The sequence below is a fragment of the Lissotriton helveticus genome, chromosome 6, assembly GCF_964261635.1.
Source record: "Lissotriton helveticus chromosome 6, aLisHel1.1, whole genome shotgun sequence".
Classification (NCBI taxonomy): Eukaryota; Metazoa; Chordata; class Amphibia; order Caudata; family Salamandridae; genus Lissotriton; species Lissotriton helveticus.
Genome location: NC_136067.1, coordinates 1,825,543,421 through 1,825,565,022, shown reverse-complemented (window position 1 = coordinate 1,825,565,022; position 21,602 = coordinate 1,825,543,421). Strand labels below are relative to the sequence as shown.

The following is a 21,602-nucleotide window of genomic DNA, read 5'->3' as shown; positions in this document are numbered from 1 at the left end:
AGTTTTGGGCTCTTTGTAACCACACACGGCCTATTCGAGCCAAGACTGCCAATGTGAGATCTGCACTTCACGCTACAGCCTGGGGTGACTGCCAATGCGAATCTCCAGCTAGGACGGTTTGCAGCACCTCAGCGGATTTTCCTGCTAAAGCAAAGACCATACTCAATGCCATGCCTGCTCTTCAGACTAAGGGGATTCGTGCTACAGGGATGACCATCCACGACACTGGCCCTGCTACTCACAGCCTCCTGCACCACAAACTGACCTTTTTGCACCGGACTTTGAGAAAGTATCTTTTTTAGCAGGACTAACCTGGTCCCTATATCTGGCCTGAACTCTATTGTGGACTGCCTAAACTTGTGACTTTCCCCCGGACTACCAAAACCAGTTGACTGCCAGTGGCGCTTTATGCTTTTAGGCGATATTCTTACCTAAAACTTAGAAATTCAATATCTCCGTTCTACTGATTGGATTTGTTGATTTGATCTAATTTTATTTACAGAAATGACTTTATTTTTTAGGGCTCGGGCCTAAGCCACCATGAAGTGGAGGCGGAGCTTCCGAGCTCTTATGTGTTAAAAAAAAAATGCAGAAAGGGGTCCGGCTGGCACATTCCTTAGTTTTTTATGGCATCTGACTAGTGATTAGTCTTCGCTGTGCTGTGTATTTAGTAGCGTTGACGTGATAGGCTGTAAGTAATTTACGCGTGCCCGATGTGGCATATTCTGTGCGAGAACGAGCACGGCAGAGTGATTAATCTTAATTAGGAGCTGTCAGAGTGCCCGTGTAATGCAATCCAGATGGTTAAGAGAGGTGTCCTGCTTGAACTTTTCACACATCACGAGCGTTGACTCCTTCTGAGTTCTTATCTCTCGCTGTGTGATTCACTGCCGTGTGAAGTGGAGGGGGCAGCCGGGCAGAGCGTGTGCCTAAGGCTCGGAGATTTCTGGACTCGATGTCTGGCGCGGGGATGCTTATCTATGCCCCTGCGGAATGTGCTCGACCAGCCAACCACGGAGGGCCGGCGCGGCGGAGGCCTGGCCTAGGGCAATGTGTTAGTTCTGCAGATGCTGTACCTGTGATTGCCCGAGTAGGACCGGAGCCTCGTCAGCCGCATGTCATTCGGCCTACTACAGGGAATTTATAAGTGTGGGGAACAGTCGACCGCATATTAGGCGATTTCGAGAGCACAATATGCGTCAGAGCACTTGAAATGGTATTAGGGCTGGGTCAGAGTCAGTCTTAAGGGAGATAATAGTTTCAGAATCAGCACTGTCAAGGGCTAGTCTGCAAAACCCCTCCCTGTTTTTCCGAAAATGTGCCCCGATTCTGAATGGCTTAGTCGGTCTCTGTCCAGAGGAACGTGTTCCTGCTAAACAGGAAAAACTTCCATCCTGTCCCACTCTGCTACCGGCCCATTAGGCGCAGTGCTCAGAAAGAGCCGTTCCCAGCAATCTCAGGGGTCGGCATTACTTGGCTGAGCACGCTTGTTTGGAGGGCAGAGGAGAAGCGGAAGCAATTAGGACAATCTGCAAAGAAAAAACACACACAAATTCATAGCAGGAAACAATCACCATCAACGCATCAGCCTCCCACCTCGATAACACACACAAAATATTCTAGAAATTGTATAGCCAGTAACTAACTTTTTAGGACTGCCATTACCCAAGACCTACTGATTTGAACAAACATTTTATGTTTAATACACTTACTAACAGGAGTTTTTAAAGAGCCCTCTTCATGCATTACCCCGTTATTGTGTCATTCACGTTTCTTCCCGCCCACTACATATGACTTTGCAGAAATTGACCCACTAAAGCCATTGCTAACTTCCCAGTAACTGCCCTTGCACATCCATGAAGTAGTTCCGTTCACTGCCAGTAATAAACGCACTACGTGCTTTCTGAGAACAATTATTTTTATATATTAGCCAATTTTTGTATATGAATGGGTGCCTGGCCATTTCCATGACAATGGAGTTTTGCAAAATCCACAACAAAACAAAACAAGCACTCACAGAGCTAAAAGTCTGGCAACAAACGCCAGCCCTATAGGCTTCGCCTCTGCTTGTTAGGGCTCGGGCCTAAGCCACCACGAAGTGGAGGCGGAGCTTCCGAGCTCTTATGTGTTCAAAAAAAAAAATGCAGAAAGGGGTCCGGCTGGCACATTCCTTAGTTTTTTATGGCATCTGCCTAGTGATTCGTCTTCGCTGTGCTGTGTATTTAGTAGCGTTGACGTGATAGGCTGTAAGTAATTTACGCGTGCACAGGCTAGCGACGACAGCGCATATCTACAGGATAGCAATGACAGCGCATATCTACAGGCTAGCGATGACAGAGCATATCTACAGGCTAGCGATGACAGTGCATATCTACAGGCTAGTGAAGGCAATGCATATCTACAGGCTAGCGATGACAGTGCATATCTACAGGCTAGCGATGACAGAGCATATCTACAGGCTAGCGATGACAGTGCATATCTACAGGCTAGCGATGACAGAGCATATCTACAGGCTAGCGGTGACAGTGCATATCTACAGGCTTGTGAAGCCAATGCATATCTACAGGCTAGCGATGACAGTGCATATCTACAGGCTAGTGAAGCCAATGCATATCTACAGGCTTGCGATGACTGCATATCTACAGGCTAGCGATGACAGTACATATCTACAGGCTAGCGATGACGGTGCATATCTACAGGCTAGTGAAGCCAATGCATATCTACAGGCTAGCGATGACAGCGATGACAGTGCATATCTACAGGCTAGTGAAGCCAATGCATATCTACAGGCTAGCGATGACAGTGCATATCTACAGGCTAGCGATGACAGTGCATATCTACAGGCTAGCGATGATAATGCATATCTACAGGCTAGCGATGACAGCGCATATCTACAGGATAGCAATGACAGCGCATATCTACAGGCTAGTGAAGCCAATGCATATCTACAGGCTAGCGATGACAGTGCATATCTACAGGATAGCGATGACAGAGCATATCTACAGGCTAGCGATGACAGTGCATATCTACAGGCTAGCGATGACAGTGCATATCTACAGGCTAGCGATGATAATGCATATCTACAGGCTAGCGATGACAGCGCATATCTACAGGATAGCAATGACAGCGCATATCTACAGGCTAGTGAAGCCAATGCATATCTACAGGCTAGCGATGACAGTGCATATCTACAGGCTAGTGAAGCCAATGCATATCTACAGGCTAGCGATGACAGTGCATATCTACAGGCTAGCGATGACAGAGCATATCTACAGGCTAGCGATGACAGTGCATATCTACAGGCTAGCGATGACAGTGCATATCTACAGGCTAGCGATGATAATGCATATCTACAGGCTAGCGATGACAGCGCATATCTAAAGGATAGCAATGACAGCGCATATCTACAGGCTAGTGAAGCCAATGCATATCTACAGGCTAGCGATGACAGTGCATATCTACAGGCTAGTGAAGCCAATGCATATCTACAGGCTTGCGATGACAGTGCATATCTACAGGCTAGCGATGACAGAGCATATCTACAGGCTAGCGATGACAGTGCATATCTACAGGCTTGTGAAGCCAATGCATATCTACAGGCTAGCGATGACAGAGCATATCTACAGGCTAGCGATGACAGCGCATATCTACAGGCTAGCGATGACAGTGCATATCCACAGGCTAGCGATGACAGTGCATATCTACAGGCTAGCGATGATGCATATCTACAGGCTAGCGATGACAGCGCATATCTACAGGATAGCAATGACAGCGCATATCTACAGGCTAGTGAAGCCAATGCATATCTACAGGCTAGCGATGACAGTGCATATCTACAGGCTAGTGAAGCCAATGCATATCTACAGGCTTGCAATGACAGTGCATATCTACAGGCTAGCGATGACAGTGCATATCTACAGGCTAGCGATGAAGGTGCATATCTACAGGCTAGTGAAGCCAATGCATATCTACAGGCTAGCGATGACAGCGATGACAGTGCATATCTACAGGCTAGTGAAGCCAATGCATATCTACAGGCTAGCGATGACAGTGCATATCTACAGGCTAGCGATGACAGAGCATATCTACAGGCTAGCGATGACAGTGCATATCTACAGGCTAGCGATGACAGTGCATATCTACAGGCTAGCGATGATAATGCATATCTACAGGCTAGCAATGACAGCGCATATCTACAGGATAGCAATGACAGCGCATATCTACAGGCTAGTGAAGCCAATGCATATATACAGGCTAGCGATGACAGTGCATATCTACAGGCTAGTGAAGCCAATGCATATCTACAGGCTAGCGATGACAGTGCATATCTACAGGCTAGCGATGACAGAGCATATCTACAGGCTAGCGATGACAGTGCATATCTACAGGCTAGCGATGATAATGCATATCTACAGGCTAGCGACGACAGCGCATATCTACAGGATAGCAATGACAGCGCATATCTACAGGCTAGCGATGACAGTGCATATCTACAGGCTAGCGATGACAGTGCATATCTACAGGCTAGCGATGACGGTGCATATCTACAGGCTAGTGAAGCCAATGCATATCTACAGGCTAGCGATGACAGTGCATATCTACAGGCTAGCGATGACAGTGCATACACTCACAAGGAGACCACAGCCAGCTGAGGTGCAATCTTCTCCCACTCACAAGAACGACATCACAGACAGCAGCAGTGCAAGCTTCTTACACTCACAAGGAGACCACAGGCAGCAGAGGTGCAAGCTTCTCACACTCACAAGAAGGACATCACAGGCAAGTGGTGCAATATTCGCACACTCACAAGGAGATCACTGGCAGTACACACCACATGAACACACTCCATAACACATAGCAACAATACATTGGCATTTACAATGCCATTAGCTCAAACTCAAATAAATCCGAGCCCGATTGCATTTCTAATGCTTGTCTAAATTGGTGTGGGATTTTTCTTGTGTTGTGTATTCACTTTATTACTGTTAGTGTGCTTCATAAATACTTTACACTTTGCCTCTAAGTTAAGCCTAATTGCTTTGTGCCAAGCTACCAGAGGGTTAAGCACAGGTGAATTTTATTAACTTTTGTGGTTTACCCTGGCATAGATTGTGGCTGTTGCCCGAGTGGGGCTGCCCCAACCCCCGTCAACCAATAACCCAATTTCTTAAAGTGTCTTTCTGTCTCACCAGAGGTAAGGCATCAAGACAGCTCACCACTCACCCGCACTTTTCGTTTGGCGCATGTAACTTTTTTTTATTTAAATCACTACCTGTTGGTGTTGATTCAGCAGGATGTACAGCAGTTCATGAAAGTGCAGGGATGTACCTGTGTTATCCCTAGATAGGCACCCTGGTAGCAATGAATGTTGATGACTGGTAGGAAGGATGCCCCTATCAAGTGGTTCCACTTTCATTATCGGCAGGGGTGAGCATGTGGGGTACGTGCACAAACCTGAGTGTTCATTAAAGGCCAACTGCTTGGACTTTGAATTGGCTGGCACTTCTGCTTAGCGGTTCATGGGCTTAAACATTCAAATTGGACCATGTAACTCACCGCTTTGGCAGATTACATCTGCAGTTTAGTCTTGTCTACATGTTTATATTTATATAAACTTTTATTCTTCTTAAATGTTGGGCTTGTGCAGTTTTGGGGGCGTGTATTGTACTTCTACTCGATCCCACCACAGATGCACCATTTTTTACAGGTCGCGCTCTAGTGGTTGGAATCTCAGGCTCCTTAATCAGTTAAAAAGTGGGATATGCCGTGGACACACAGTGAACGTGTGCAGCGGGCATGCTTCTGGCACAGTGCTGGCTCACCGAAGGTATGCAAAAGGCAAGCCTGTCTGCGCCTGTCCACGTTCAGATTGTGTCCAGCATCAGCCACGCCGTTGGGGAGTCTAGCAAACCGTCTTCTTCGTTTGCTTACTCTAAAGATGAGTTACACGCAATGACTAAGCCCCTTCTCCGATCTGTTGCAGCAACAAATTTGACTTAGAAGCTCTACTAAGATCTGCTACCAAAATGGTCTGTCCCTCCTGTGGCTTTTTAACTGAGCCTCTTGTGCCTGATTTTAATGCACCCCAAACCGAGACTTCCTATCTCAGTAATATTCCGGAAGGAACTTTGCTCTCAGTTGCCCTAGTCAATTGCCGGTCGCTCCCCAAACATTCCTTCAAAATTAGCAAACTACTTTCAGGAAATACATGTGATTTTTTTTCCTGACAGAAACTTGGCTCTAAGACTTCTCTGCCCCAGATAGCTCTTTCCATTCTGGTTGGCTTCCGAACAAGCACATAGACAGAATGGATACACATGGCGTGGGTGGTGATAGTGTAGAGACTCCCATCAGTACTATATCTAAACCCCAAAATATGGGGACCACTGAGGGCTTCTCTTTTGTAATAACCTTAACTTCTCCTTTGCTAGTTTATAGACCCCCCCCCAACTGTATGTCCGAATCACTTATCTGCTAACAGACTTGATATTTCAACTTTCCATTCTCCGCTCAAAATCCTGTTACTTGGTGACTTCAACCTTCACATTGATGATCTTAACTGCTCTCTGGCTAAACACTTCCTCTCTGCTTCAGAGGGATTCAACATTACTTAACATGTGATAGGGTAACTCATAAAGCCAGTCACACACTCGACCTTATATTCTTGCATTCCTTGAATTTTCAGATGGATCCAATCCTTCAATTAACATGGTCAGATCACTTACTAGTGCCTTTTAAGATTGTCAAGGTCTGCCCTAAGAAACAGCAGCTCCCTGTGCAGAAAGTCTCCAGGCCTTAGAGGCAAGTCTCGGAATCATTGTTCTTGGAGGCACAACAGACAACCCCGCTCAAACTCTCAGGGGCAGTGGACCCTGATCTGGCCATTGTAACTGCCTGTCTTCAGCCCTTGATTGTATCGCTCCTTTAAAAGAAGTATCCCAAAGGAGATCAACTCCTTAGAAGCAAGTGGAAGAAGTTGTACAACCCAGAAGCGAAAGCAACCTAAAAAAAAGTGCTAAATAATTTGCATAGTCCAGTACGCAAGGCGCGTAAAGTTTATTTCATATTCTATCAGCGCCGACACCAATAACCCCCTCAAAATCTTTAAAGTGGTGAACTCTTTGTGTCCCCTAGTGCTTCCCAAACTACCTGATTCCATCAGCCATAATGTGCGAAGAAACTTTTTCTATAATAAAATCCAAATGATCTACGTCACATTTCCTCCTCAAAAGGCTCTAATCCCCTTCGCCGACAGAAATACCTATCATGGACCACTGCTATCCAACTTAGATCCCCTCATGCATGAAGACTCTGCCACCCAATTTACCAGCTGCAAAACTGGGTCTACCCGGATATCTTGAAAATGGCTGCACCAATGATCAACCCCCATCTTTACTAAGCTGATGAAAGCTTCATTGGAGGCAGTACAAGTGTCACCGAGCTGGAAGCAGGCTATGCTTCTACCTCTACTGAAGAAAGCTAATACAGACCTTAATGTGCATAGCAACTTAAGGCCTATTTCCCTGCTGCCGGATGCCGTCAAAATGTTGGAGAAGTGGGTCAACAGAAAACTCTCCAGTTTCTTGGAAAACAATAACCTGCTCCATGACACTCAGTTGGACTTTCATGTGGCCTACAGCACGGAATCCGCTCTCCTGGAGGTCGCTAATTCATCAAGGTCAATCTCGATCCGGGTTAGGTAGTCATGGTTGTTCTTGACTTGTCCGTAGCCTTCAATATGGTCTCCCAGTCCATTCTCTTGGACACTTTATGGGACGTGAGTGTACAAGGTCCAGCCTAGGCCGGGCTTAAGTCCTATCTGGAGGGCCAGCCAAAAAAGGGATTTTCTCCCCCACTTCACATCCACAGCCAAACCATATGATTGCACGGTACCTCAGGTTTCATGAAGAGTAACGATATGAGTGATTTTGATCTTCTCAGACTCTGTGGTGCCACTACTTGTAGAACTGCTATAAAAAAATGCAGAAAGAGAAGGTTTAAATTCTCCACACTGTGAGACCTTTAACTGAATCCTAAGAATGAGTGCACTGCATAAGCCCAGAAGAACGCAGATCCCTACTTCGGGTGGCACTTGTGAAGGAGTCTGTTGGCCCGATTTGCAATTAAAGTCAGGATTTGCTCCAGTGTGGTATTCTGTGATTTGAGAAAATTTCAATTTTTCATGGAATCACAAACAATTCTAAAAGTAATCCAGGGAAATTGCAACTACTGCAGCTTTCTAGGAGTTTTCAAATGTTTAAATACTTATTCATATGGAAATGTAATTGGTGTATATTTCCAAACAGTGTTTTTTTTCCTTTGCTGCAAGCGGAAAACAAAAAAATCCAGTCGAGAAACCCTTTTTTCACTTTTCACCCTAGGTATTTTAGAGGTGTTCTAGCACCTTTCCCGCCATGTAAAAGTATTTACTCATGTCCTTAACATGAGTATTTTAGGTGGAAACTACCTATAAAAACTATGTGAATACTCACACACTGAAACGTTGTGAGAGCATTGGCCACGTCTTACAGGTGACCACACCTTGGAATGCCCAAAAGGCAACAAAGTTTATTTGCATTCATAATGGCTGTTATTTGCACATCTACGTCCGCCTTTGTTTATTTAGCCGTGTGTGCTTTTGAAAGCCTATGTATAGTACCATCTGAGCATTGTATTTTCTGTTAGTTCAACAATCTGGAACACAGCCTAGAGAGTGGATATTTCTAGCACGGTCTTTAACCTCTCTTTGCACGTTAAGGGAATAAGATTCTTTTTTTAGGAATAACTGGCAAGGCAAATCAGTGTCTCGCTCACTGCTCTGACCACAATACATATTGCAGATGTGTCAATTGTATTTGATGGTGTGTCACCAGGTCAGTAACTGATCATTATGAGCATAGGCGAACAGAAAAAATCCATGGCTGAAATTAAACATTGTTTCCTCATTTTAGTCCACCTGAGCTTTAATAAGGTACGGGTATTGCCCATTGTGGATAAAAGCAGGTCTGCCTGTTGTTCACAGCATTACTAACTGGAATAAACACCTACATATGTACTGGAATAAACACCTACATATGTTTATTTCAAAATGGCACTGCTACCAAGGCGAATGTGCAGTGGTGGCAAGTGGCACAAATGCTTCATTTAGGCACAGCCAGACTCCTACGCAGGTAGTGCCATTGGCTTCCAGGGCCAGACTGGCCGGACCAGGCATTGGGCATTTCCCCAGGAGGCATGGGCTGGTTTTGCAATGGTGGGGGCCGGGTTTGTTACTGGGGGGCGGTTTTGCAGTAGAGCTGCAATATCGGCCCCCCCGTAACAAAACCAGCAAGCAAGCATTTCCAGCCTCCCGGCGCCAGGCAGTGCTGCACCAGGGAATGTTTGGAGAAAATTGCAAGGGCTAGTATGGCTTCCCAGTCCAGCCCTGCTGGCTTTCCTACCACTTGATGATTTCAGCCAAGGTGTGCCAGTCGGTACTTTACCTCTAGAGCACATCCTGCTGAAACCTTAAGCATTGTGGGATCAGTTAGCTAGTCTGGCATTGATGTGGCCTAGTTTAAATTTATAACTCTATCCAAAAAAACAAGACCTCGCAAGTAAGAGGACTATACTAACACCAAAGGCTGAGCAATTCAAGATCACTGCATCTTTGCACTGATGGCATGCACTGCTCGTCTGAAGTAAATGGTCATATCTAGTTTATGCACGGCATTTCTATAATGCTCCGGAAATTTACCTGATGCTCAGTGGTATGCCTTTAAAAAGCAATGGCTCTGACATAGGATCTGTCAAAGAGAAAGGGACAGACAGAGGACAAGGTCGACACTGACAGTTGCAGTGGAAGACTCCTGAGAAAATCTTTGGGACCCTGCGCTGTAGCTTTCCTCAAGGCCCTGGGATCTGTGTGCACCCTCATAAAGAGCCAGGCTCAAATCCGAATACACTAACTACTAATAGTACTTACTATTAGTGATGGTGTAAATGTGGGCACACTACGATTATACTCATCCTATGACAAGGGCAACTAGAACTATGCAAGTCTGCAGTTATCCTATTTATGGGTTTATGCACTTGCCACATAATCCATCTGCATAATTTGCAGGCTTTAATAAAAATATATTTTAATTCTAAATCAAAAAATCGAAAGTTACCAAACACGCTGTCACCCAAGTTGCCTTGCAGTGGCAAGCGTTTTGTCATACAGAGGCAGGTCATGTTTCAGTTGCTGATTAAAGTATGTGGATGTTAAATTGATATTAATGAGGCGAAACCTCGGTCCATACAGTGTAAACAGTACTTCAAAATGTTCTGCAGTAGGCAATATAATTGGCCTTTTCCTGCTGCATTATTTAGTCAACACTGCCAAACTATTTGGTCCTCCCCGACATATAATTCCATTGGTTCAGCCTATAACTGTGAGGAGTGTGCAGGATAAAACAGTTAAAATTACTTAGAGGTTTACCACAAACTTTATTTACGTCACAAGCTGATAAGATTAAACATATAATAGAGGGTAAAACTAAATTGTTTGTGTATCAGGACAACACGTTTCAGCCCCCCTGATCATGGCCAAAAGGGTCTGAGGCTTTCAGCATTATCAAAGATCTGCCAGCAAGGACTTTAGATGTTGTCCCTATTGACAGCCAGTGAAAATGCGATGTGTAAGTGATAAAGAGAACATTATACAAAAACCAATGGTCCAGTGTAATAGAATATTCTTCTGAGTTTCAGCCTTGCATGCCTAAAACCACGGAAAGATGTGAGGAACAGAACCATTGACAAAGAATACCACCTTTGGGTGGGTGACAGATAAGCATCCTACAAAAAAGACATTTACATTGCTGCTTTTACACTTGGCAAAGGACAACAGATTAGGAGGTGGCACTTAGAAAGCACCCGTGAGTCATTTTATTACAGTGAAGTAAAAGGTAACCTCTGTGGAACTCATGTTGACTTTTTACACCATGAAACAGGATGGTCTGGCTGGATGGTCTGTGACCTTTGAGGAAGATTAAAAGCAATGTGAGAGCTTTGATCATGTGCTAGATGAAGCACTGCATAGATCCCAATGGATGCAAGATAAATACCTGGTTTACTGAACCTGTACCATGTTGTTGGACAGGGTGGGCCATCAGATTGCAAGTTCCTCTTACTCGAGAACCTCAATTCCCCAAGATAACTTATTTTCTTTTTTATTCGAATTTCAAGCCATGGAGAAGTATTCTTACCTGTTTTTTAGACACCTTTATCTCTGGAAAATTGTGCAAAGAGGCAGTAAGAACTATCTGGCATTAAAATGGGGTTTCTATGCACCATTAGTGCTTAGCCTGGGACTGCTTTAAGAAACGTTTTGTACAGTGGGTGGAATTTAAGCCTAGGAAGTCAATCAGATTCCTTTGGTGCAGCAACCACTGGTACAGACCCTTAGCTACAACTCTAACTATTGCCCTTTAGGAGAGTCAGGAAAGAGAAGAGTTCAAGATTCTAGCATATTCATTTGCTAATAGCATTACTGACATTCGAGCTATTAAAAAACGCTAGTGGAATGCAAGAAGCGTCACGTCTGGAGAGGGACAATAACTAACATTACTGACTGTTTCTGTGGTCATTAATGCTACATCATGCCTCAACCAGTGCTAAAGCTGACATTAAATACCAATCTCCACGTCCGCCCTTTCCTCTTCCCTTTTCTCCCACTTTTCTCTCATCTCCCACTTTTCTTTTCCTGCTCACGAAGGCAACGCATAAGAACATTAAATGCTGCAAATGTCATAGGCCGATTATGCATACTCAACATATAAACGTCCCATCATATCTAGTGTATACTAACTGCAACGGACGACGCTATAACAGAACCAGTATTGCCTTCACTATCTCTGTACTGTGTATGTAAAAAAAATTCTAATAAAATCCTTTGAAATTAAAAAAAATAATAATGCTGAAATGAAAAAAAGTGTGGCCAGGTTGATGAGAGTTATTACATGACTTCACTGAGCTTAAACAGCAAACCACTTCATAACAAAACACGTCTGAATTCCCAAAGCTCAAAATCATGTTCTACTTTTTCCACCCTATAACACATTTTGGCCGAAATTCTTGCCTATTAAAAGTAGAACTGGTGTTTTCTGATAAGAGTACATGGGTGTAAAGCTTTGGTAATACGAGCACAAAAAATTCCACAGCGTTCACCCTTTACTTTACTTGCAATAAATCACTCTGAGATCCTGGATTTTCCTGATATGACTCTATTAAAGATATTGGGGTATACAAGTTTCGTACAATTGCCATCCTGAAATGAACAGTTGCCATTCTAATATTCCAAAATAATATTCTAAATTGCTATTGATTTCTCTATATTGAGCAAAATTAACTCCATCAAATGATCACAAGCTGTCAGACTTATGGCAAAAAAAGAAAACGCTAGCTTAACCTTCAATAAAAAAAGTGGCCCACCCAGCAACGGATTTTAAAGTTTCTCAACTGCAGCTTTACCACTGGGAATTCCAGATTAGGCACAGCCTTGTTTTTCGTCTGAACAGAGAGGTGTGAATCTTCTGATTTTTGGGGCTTGACTTAAAAGAGGAGACAATAAAAAACCACCATTGAGGCTTAGTATGTAGCATAAACTTTAGATCAATTTAGGATCATCTAGTTTTGAAAAAAAAGCCTGCAATTTGGGAAAGGATTCAGTTACACTTTAAATGTGTTAAATAACTACTTCCCTCTTCACTAACTCATTGAAAGGTTTTCTTGTAATGAATGGCTCATCTTTCGTATATCACACAATGACAATTCACAAAAAAAGGCAGCAAGAAAAATCAAAGATAGAACACCTACTTTTTGAGCGGAGTTGCTGAGCTGGGGATGGAAATCCTCGTCTTCTATATACTTCCTTTTAAAGTATACAATCTTGGATGTTGTTATTGGGTTTGAAACGCCCCTGTAATGCGGTTCTGTGGAAATAAATTAGATCAGCTGAGGTAAAAGTAACGACAACGTAATTGGTCTTCGTAATGCACTCCTGGTTTAATAGCTTAAGATTTGGGGTGGCTGAAATTTGTGGGGGGTTTTAAGGAAGATTCGACCATAGGTTGAGAAAGTGTTTTGATCTTCAATGTGTCATTTGAGTGGATTGCTACGCTGACTCTGATTTTGTTTGAGCTGTCCTTTCTAAAGCTTTTAAAATTAGGATCTGCCGGATTCAAGAAAGCAGCACTATTCTCAGTGAGTTTAGTTTATATAAATAACAGCAGGTCAAGTTGATGAAGGTCAATAAGGTCAGCAATTTTGTGTCTATGTTTAATTGCTGAACATTCATTACATAAAATGGCTTTGATGTGAGGGTTTGAAAGATGTTTTATCAGAGGCACACTTTGAGTGGTTAAGGGTACTGACTCTTTATGGGTTTTAATGGTGGCTGGAGCCTGTAATACTGAGGTGGGAAACAAAGAGGAGTTGGGGAGAGGAATTGATCTAACGGCTAGGGCGGTCGTCCTAGAATCTGGGGAACTGAGTTTGAGTCTCGGCAACAACGCTGAACATCCTGTGATTCTGGGCTAATCACTTAATCTCCCCGTCCCTTACAAAAAATGAATGTGTCCTCATGTAACGCAACTGGTGCCATGCAAAGCGCTCTGATACCAGATTCGGGTCAAGTTTGCGCTATATAAAACTACGTAAAATAAAAAAACATTTAAAAGACAGTAAGAACTCTGGGGAGTACGTTCTATGCTTGTTCTAATATTCTTGGCATGTTTGAGCAGCCTGGTCAGCAGATGGTGGCACCTAAGCATGGACTGGTGAGGAAGGGCTTGCCTATGGCATATCAGAGGCGCGCCTGAAATGGAAGAGTGCTTAAATAGTTGACCACATGCCTATAAATTGTGAATTTTGGACAACTAGACCAATGGTGCAAGTCAATAATGGCACATCTGGGCACTCCAAAAATGGCTTCAATTAAACACACAGCACAACTTTAAATTGGGATATACAATTTGAAGCAGATGTCTAAAGTAACCCGAATAATTGCCTGTGGTTAGACAAATTGAAAGCATTCTTACCATCAACTTTTGTGTGCTTGATGTACCACCCTAACTGGCAAGGGTATGCCCAGACATGAGTCCCGTGCTCGCTGTGCCTTTGAAACCAAGCTACATCTGATTGACGAGCCCCAATTAGGGCAAAACTGGTCTCTGGTTGCTCGTGTTCTGGTGCAAGAAGGACTTGGCCTGGCAGTTCGGGCAGGACTGTTCCTGTTGGAGCAGGGTCGAGACTGATGTGCATGTGGCTGGGACCAAAATCAGGTGGCATGTGGGCAAACTAATGATGTGTTGAATTGCTACTCAGACTGATTACCAGTAGTTAGACAAATTGCAAGCATTCTTCCCAACACATTTTGTGTCTTTAAAGTGATCCCTAATCAGATGATAAAGTCTTGGGCGTCGTTTAAGAAAAAACTATGGGCCATCACACTAGAGATAGGATGCAAATTATCTATTTACTAGACTGAACAAATGAAGGGAAATGCAAAGAAATCAATTAACAAGCAAACATCACTATCCCAATGCCTTTAAACTGATGAAAACACAGGGTTGTCTGAAATTCAGGTGCATGGCTGCAATGCAGGAGCACCTAAGTAACCAATGGCAGGCTTCCATTGCAAATTGTGGACAACTAAACCACTGACTGACACAAGACGGCAGTCTATATTGGCACATTAGGGTGCCCTTGCAACTACTTCAGTGAAAAGCACAATGCAACTTTAAATTGGGACACAACACGAAGCAGCTGTCAAATGTAATCCCTAAACAAAAACATACACCAGTTGGCAGCACTTCTTACCAAACATATATGGGGTGTCACACTAGGCGGAATGCAAAAATCTTGCTGGACAGATAGTACAAATGTATGGTAATGTAAGGAAATCAATGATCAAACAAAGGCCACTAACCCATTCATGTTTAATTGATTAAACACAAGCTGATCTACAATTAAGATGCACAGCTGGGATGGAAGAGTGCTTAAACAGCCGGCAGCAGGCACACACATATGAAATATGGAAAACTAGACTGCTGATTAACCCAAAATGGCAATCAATAATGGCACATTAGGACACTCACAAAAATGGCTCCTGTTAAAAACATAATGCATCTTCAAGTTGGAACACAATACGAAGCAGCTGCTCAAAGTAACCAAAGGGAAAAGGGTACACAGCCAAGTGGGCGACACCTTTTACCAAATACCTACAGGCCATCACACTAGAGACTGTGCAGAAATCATAAGCCATTGCCTGTAAATATCAAAATATAAATCCATTACATTCTTGTCCACCCCAGGCATTTAGTACAGCCATAAGTGTGATCACGTTTTATAATGCCTGTTTAACAAGAATAATATAGGTCTTTAGCTTGTCAACATATAAAACTGTAATAATAAACATACTGAAATATGTACTAATTATAGTGAGGTTTGTATATTGTTTGTCAATGACTTTCAGGTTTTATACTATATCAGGCCGACATTTTGCAAATGTGTCATTCTTATGTACTTTTTAAAAATTGTCTTGCAAGTCATCGGAAATGTCAGTTTGTCTTTTTACTAATTGCTTCTTAGCTAACACAAACAATTTAAACAGCTTGTAAATGAATAGTACACATATTTCTAAATATATCAGGAATTACGAAATAACTTTTTTTGTAATTCAGATCTGTGATGCAAACAAAGATTTAATTAGGAACAAAACAAATCAGAACACTGTACTTGGTGATGTGCAAATAAAGATTCGCAGAAACTCCATTTCCAAACACTATACACAATGTAGTTTTATCCCTAAATCCACGTCAGTGGGAAATGTTGTGGCCACTTTGATGACAGATCTGTTGATTGCAAAAAAGTGTGCTACCTTCAGGTATACATTTATTAACTGTGATAGTGTTTAAACATGATCTGAGAAACATTCTTGCTCCCACCCTGAAGATAATGTGGTTCATGAACTGAGAGGCAAGTCGGAGGTCTGGTGTATCCGATCCTATATGTGGCTAGATTTGCATTATATATGGAGCCAAAGTTCAGTCTATTAAATCAAACAAAAGTGTTCTTTTTACAGCAGACATGCTGAACGCATGCATTTGAAGGTGCTCTCATATGTGATAAAGAAGTTTATGGCGGCACAGCGAATTAAAATATTTGCCCAGGATCACATAATTTTAAACCAGTTTATGGGTCAAGATCATTATAATTAGGTTTAGCAGGACTAGTACAATATTTTTATGATTTTTCCAAGTCCTGCTATGGTATGAAGTGCTTTGTACGTGTGGGTGAGAAGTTTGAAGGGTGATTGCTTGTGTATCAAGAGACAGTGGAGTTCCCTTAAGTAAGGTGTGATGTGGTCCTGGTTTGGGAGATTGAGAACTAGTCTGGTTGCTGTGTTCTGACTGGTCTGGAGTCTTTTTTGAAAGTTGGTTATTCTTGAGTATAGGGTGTTCCTGTAGTCCAATCTACTGGTAATGAGAGCTTGGGTGACCGTTCTCCTGGTGTTGTTTGGTAGCCACTTGAAGATCTTCTTGAGCATCTTCAGGGTTAAAAAATACGACGATGCAACTGCATTAACTTAAACAGACGCATCCAGTTTGTTATTTATAATGATTCAGAAGTTTCTAGCTTACGTGCAGGGCCTGGAAGCAGGTCCGAGATCTGTCCGACAACAGGTGAAAACTCATGGCAATATGATCTTCCCAAAAATTACCACTACAGTCTTGTCCATTGGGCAGTTGGACTTCTTCTAGGTGGGTACTTCGGTCATGCACGCAGTGAACTTTCTTCTAGTGCTGGGTGTTTTAGCCAAGAGGGACAGTATCAGTTAAATGTAGTCTGCGTAGGTAAGGATGTTGATGTTGTGACCCCAGATGGGGTCTGCTTGAGCGGTCCGGAATATGATGAAGAAGGTCAGACAGAGAGGATACCGGCAGGACTATGCAAATGAGTTTCTGTGCTTCTGAGGAGTATGGTGGCATGCTGACAGTTTGGGTAGTTCCAGTGGGAAACCTGGGGATCCACTGGAAGACGCATCCTTGAATCACTGTGTCGTGGAGTTAACTGAGCAGAATAGGATGGGAGGTGGTGCTGAAGACTGAACAGAGGTCTAGAAGGTTGAGTGCTGCAATTTATCCTGTGTCAAGGGGTTTCCCCATGTCATCTGTTGCTGTGATGAGGGTGATCTCAGTGCTGTGGTTAGGTCTGAAGCCTGATTGTGTGGCACCAAGAAGCTGGTTGTTGGTGAACTGGTCAGAGAGGCGGCCGTTAATGACTTTCTCCAGGACATTGGCTGGGTACAGAATTAAAGATATTGGTTAGTAGTTGGCGGGTTTGGCTAGACCGACTGAGGGCTTCTTCAAGAGTGTTGATGGATGCATGTTTCCAGGATTACGGAAGTGTGGCTGTGTTGACAGAGGTGGTCAGGATTGGAGTGCCTTAACAATGGGTTTGATCCGTTGTTGACAGCAAGATGGGGGCAAGAGTCTGGTGATGCCCTGGAGTATATGTCCATCATGCTTTCTGTGATTTCCTCTGTGCTGATAGTGTCCCATGAGGTTCTTTTGTTGACTTCGTCCAGCACAAGGATGTATCTGGCAAGGTTCAAGGGGCCTGGTTGTGGGACGAAGTTGGTGTATGTGGTTATGATCTTGCTGCAGAAGATTTCCAAGAGGTCATCACACAGCAGTTGAGTTGATGTTGCTGGCGACTACAATGGGTGTGGTGAAATCCATGGCTATAGCAAACATTTCTTAGATGCTGTTGGAGCTGGTGTTGATGTGTTCGGCTACAACCTTCCTCCTGGTTTCTAAGATTTGTTGGTGGTACCGGCTCAGGGCAGATCTGAGTACATCTTTTTCCATCTTCCCCTGGCTTGTTCTTCACTTCTGTTTTAGATGTTTTGCCCATTCTGAGATCCACTGTGTGCTAGCTGGTCTGGATTCTTGTTTTTGCTATGTGGCTGTGTTAGCAAGGGGCAAGGGTGTTGGCACAGGCGGTGATCCATTTGCTGAGGTTGTCAATGTTGAATGCTAGGTGGCTGTGTGCTCAGGTTGGTTCTTGTGCAGGTTGGAGGTCCAATTCACCTCAGCTAATCTACTCCAGTGTCGGCATGCTAGACTCGTCATGGAGGCTCTTCTAAGGCAGTGGTTCCCAAACTGTGCGCCGTCATGAGAAGCCAGGGGCGCCGCAGACACAATGTGGGAAACTGAAGCTCATTGCAGCCGCAGTGCACAATACGTGCCAGCTGCGTAATCTGGGAGGTTGGGCAGAAGATCTGCATGGCGTTTGATTAATAGTAGAATCACCAGCATTATTTTTACAGTAAAAAAGCGCTCTCCACGGAGCACGTTAAAGGAATCATGAGCCTTATTATCACAATTTCTTTAACAAGCTCCGTCGTGCTCGACTTTTTAGTGTAAAATAAATTGTAAAAATAATGCTGGTGATACTACTATGAATCAAATGCCATACCGTTTTTTACTTGAAATAGATTTTAAATACTGACAAGATCGTGTAAACAGTACGGGTGTAAAATTTAGTTCAGGTAAAAAATGGAGGTTGGGCAGAAGATCGGCATGGCATTTGATTGGGATTACTTGGTGCCTAACTGCGTAGTTTCAGCGTGTGTGCGCCTAAATTTTGAAGTTATGACGCTGTTAACGGTAAGAAATCTAATGTGCATGTTAATGGAAGGTTTCTGAAAAACGAACTTGCACAATGTACGTTAAGATGCTGCAGACCCGTCACCTATCGGGCAGAGTGTGCTGATTTGAACCTCGCATTCCAACTTGCTAAGTTTGGGCAGACGCTTGAGGTGATGTCATGAAATCAGATGGGGTATAATGAGCAGTGTTCTGTTTCAACATGGTGTGAAAACTAAAAATTAATCAATCCCACTTCTTTTGGGGAGTAAAATATGAAGTAAACTCCTTTGGCAGGTAAAGGGAAATTTTCTACAGCTCTGTGGATAGAAGATCATGCCTTTGTTTTTTTAACCTGTTAATTGATACGTATGTATAATAACATATATGCATTGCATACATATAAACTTCCTTCACTAAATATAAAACTAATACAAGTTTCCCTGTCCATTAGTATAACTTTAAAAATAGTATTTTAAACCTCAAAAGTGCAAGTAATAAAATGTAAACATGGACCAGCTTATGGTGTTGGTATGAAACCTTCCCTTGTGTAAGGACAGTGTCAGTGGAGCCGGACAAATATATAGCTTAATGTTTTTCATTTAGGTTTTCCAGTGGTTCTTTTTAGGGCTTTGTTAATTAAGAAAATTATAGGCACATCATGATCCCGACCCTCTCTGGGTATCCTCACTCCCCACTATTACCTCTTGTGTAGCCTCTTTTTATCCTCCCAATGTACTCCTTTCCAGAAGAGCCGTCCTTTTCTAAGTCTGTGGATGTACCTTTGAAGACCAAGCCTTTATTAAAGAGGTGCATGCTATTCTAAATCGCTTCTTTTATTGCTGAAATGTAATTTTCATTTCTGTTACTACAGTGAAAACAATAACAACCTAGCTGACATCTTTAAAGATTCTAAAACATCCCAACTCACTTTACTCCTACTTGACTTTCGGAAGACAACAGGAAGTACTCAAGAAGGTCAGGCTTACACCCCCCGCCCCCTCCACCCGCCCACCGGTAAAAAAAATGGCGGGGAGTCACGGCCAGCTGCCAATTAGTCGAAGGGAGCCACAGATCAAAAAAGTTTGGAAACCACTGTTCTAAGGCGATGGATGCTGATTGTGAAACTGACATTGGCGTGTCCAGGTGAGGGGCATGGGTGTTTCAATCGTGATGTTGTTGAAGGATGTGAAGACGGAGTCCAGGATGTGTCCCACATAGTTGGTGGGATCTTAGATGCATGTGTTAGCCTGAGGTTCTCAAGGCTAACAAGGAATGCGGCTGAGTTGGGGTCGCTCTTGTCTTCTAAATGGAAATTGAGGTCTTCTAGGAGGATGTATGTGATACAGATGATGACTAATGGGGCGACAAAGTCAGTGAGGCTTATGCTTATGATGTTGGGGCTCGGTAGACCTTGGCTCCGCCCAGGCAGGAGTTGGCCGGGATTTGCAGTTTAAAGTTGAAATATTACATGTAGTTGGTTACGAATTCTGTGAAGGTCTGCATTGGGGAGTCTTGCTGACGATCTTGTATCTGGCAGGACGGCCACAGTGACATTTGGTTGTTGATGTTACGGTTATCCATGTTTTAGTGAAGAACAGGATGTCTAAGGCGGTGCCATCCAGCAGGCCCCAGATCTCTTTGGCATGTTTTCTGAGCAGGCGTGTGTTAAGGAACATTTATAATACTGCTGTGCGGGAAGCGTGTGAGTGTTTGTTAGAGGGTGTTTGAGAGGGTGAGGATTTGGGTGTTGCTGGTGTTCTTAGTATGTGTTGGACAGTGGGTAGTGTGGTACAGAACAAGCGACAGGAGGTGCAGATAAATACTTCCTCTGTGTTGTGCGGTGCATCACAGCAGCAGAGTGAGGAGCAGCAGCCCTGGTTGAGGGCATGTAGCGTTGTAGCGTGGTAGTGGTGCATTAGAGGAGGCCCAGGTTTTCTGACAATGGTGCCGGAAAGGTGTTGATGCCGTGGTGTAACACAGACCCCCGCTGCCCCTGCAGGGCGGGGGGGCCCTAGCTCCAGGGGACCCTCATCAGCACAGTAACCTGGCTGGTGAGTTCCTGACTGAGTCCAGAGGGCCCCTCCAAGTACCTTGCAGGGGGGCCGCCTCAAGTTTCATTACGAGAGTGTGTGGATAGGTGCAGATGGGCTTGCCTCCAGTGCGCCTTCGACATGCCAGTGGCATGTGCGTGCTGCGTCTGCCATTTAGTAGGCCCAGGAGGAGGAAGAACAGTGGACAGGGCCGAGGAAGAACACGACAGGCAGGGAAGCAGGAACGGAAGAACGAGACAGGACAGAAACAGCGGTAAAAGGGGCAAGAGCAGAGAAAACAAAGGCACATGAACGGGCAAAGGCAGACAAAACCGGCAAAATACTAGAAAAAACTGGCAAAAGCAGACAAAATAGAGGCACAAAAGTGAATGAATATCAAGCAGACAAAACAGGCACAAAAAAATAAAAATTTGCAAAAGCAGAAAAAAAACTGAAGCACAGGAACGGGCTAAAGCAGACAAAACAGATGCACAAAAACGGACAGAAGAAGACAAAACAGAGTCACAAAAGCGAATGAAAACCAGGCAAATGCAGATAGCACAGAGGCACAAAGCGTATGAAGAAGAACCAAAAGCAGAGTTACACAGGGTGAATGAGAGCCGTAAAACAGAGGTGAAAGATGAAGGCGTAAGGGGGGAAGAGAGAAGAAGCGAGGCGGGTGTCTCGAAGCGCTGGAGCCGGGTCCGCAAGGGCCTTACCAGTCGGAGGACTGGTCGCAGGTAAATCAGGGGGTGCGGACTGGCCCTGTACATAGGCTTAATCCGGCTGATTGCTTTAACTACTTCCGTAATCCAACTGTACGCATACTGATTGGTCCAGACTATTTTTACAGCAAAGAAATCTATTGCATGCATACTTACTTTGGACTATAGGA

General features: G+C 43.8%; 1 protein-coding gene across 1 annotated transcript in view; it reads right to left on the bottom strand.

The window, feature by feature from the left end:
* Window positions 1-21,602, bottom strand: part of SERTAD4 (SERTA domain containing 4) — a 64,282-nt gene that overhangs the window by 27,584 nt on the left and 15,096 nt on the right. The window contains exon 3 of the mRNA XM_078649723.1: window positions 12,838-12,953. Within this exon, the coding sequence (XP_078505849.1) occupies window positions 12,838-12,953 (116 nt within the window). The remainder of the gene's footprint in view (window positions 1-12,837; window positions 12,954-21,602) is intronic.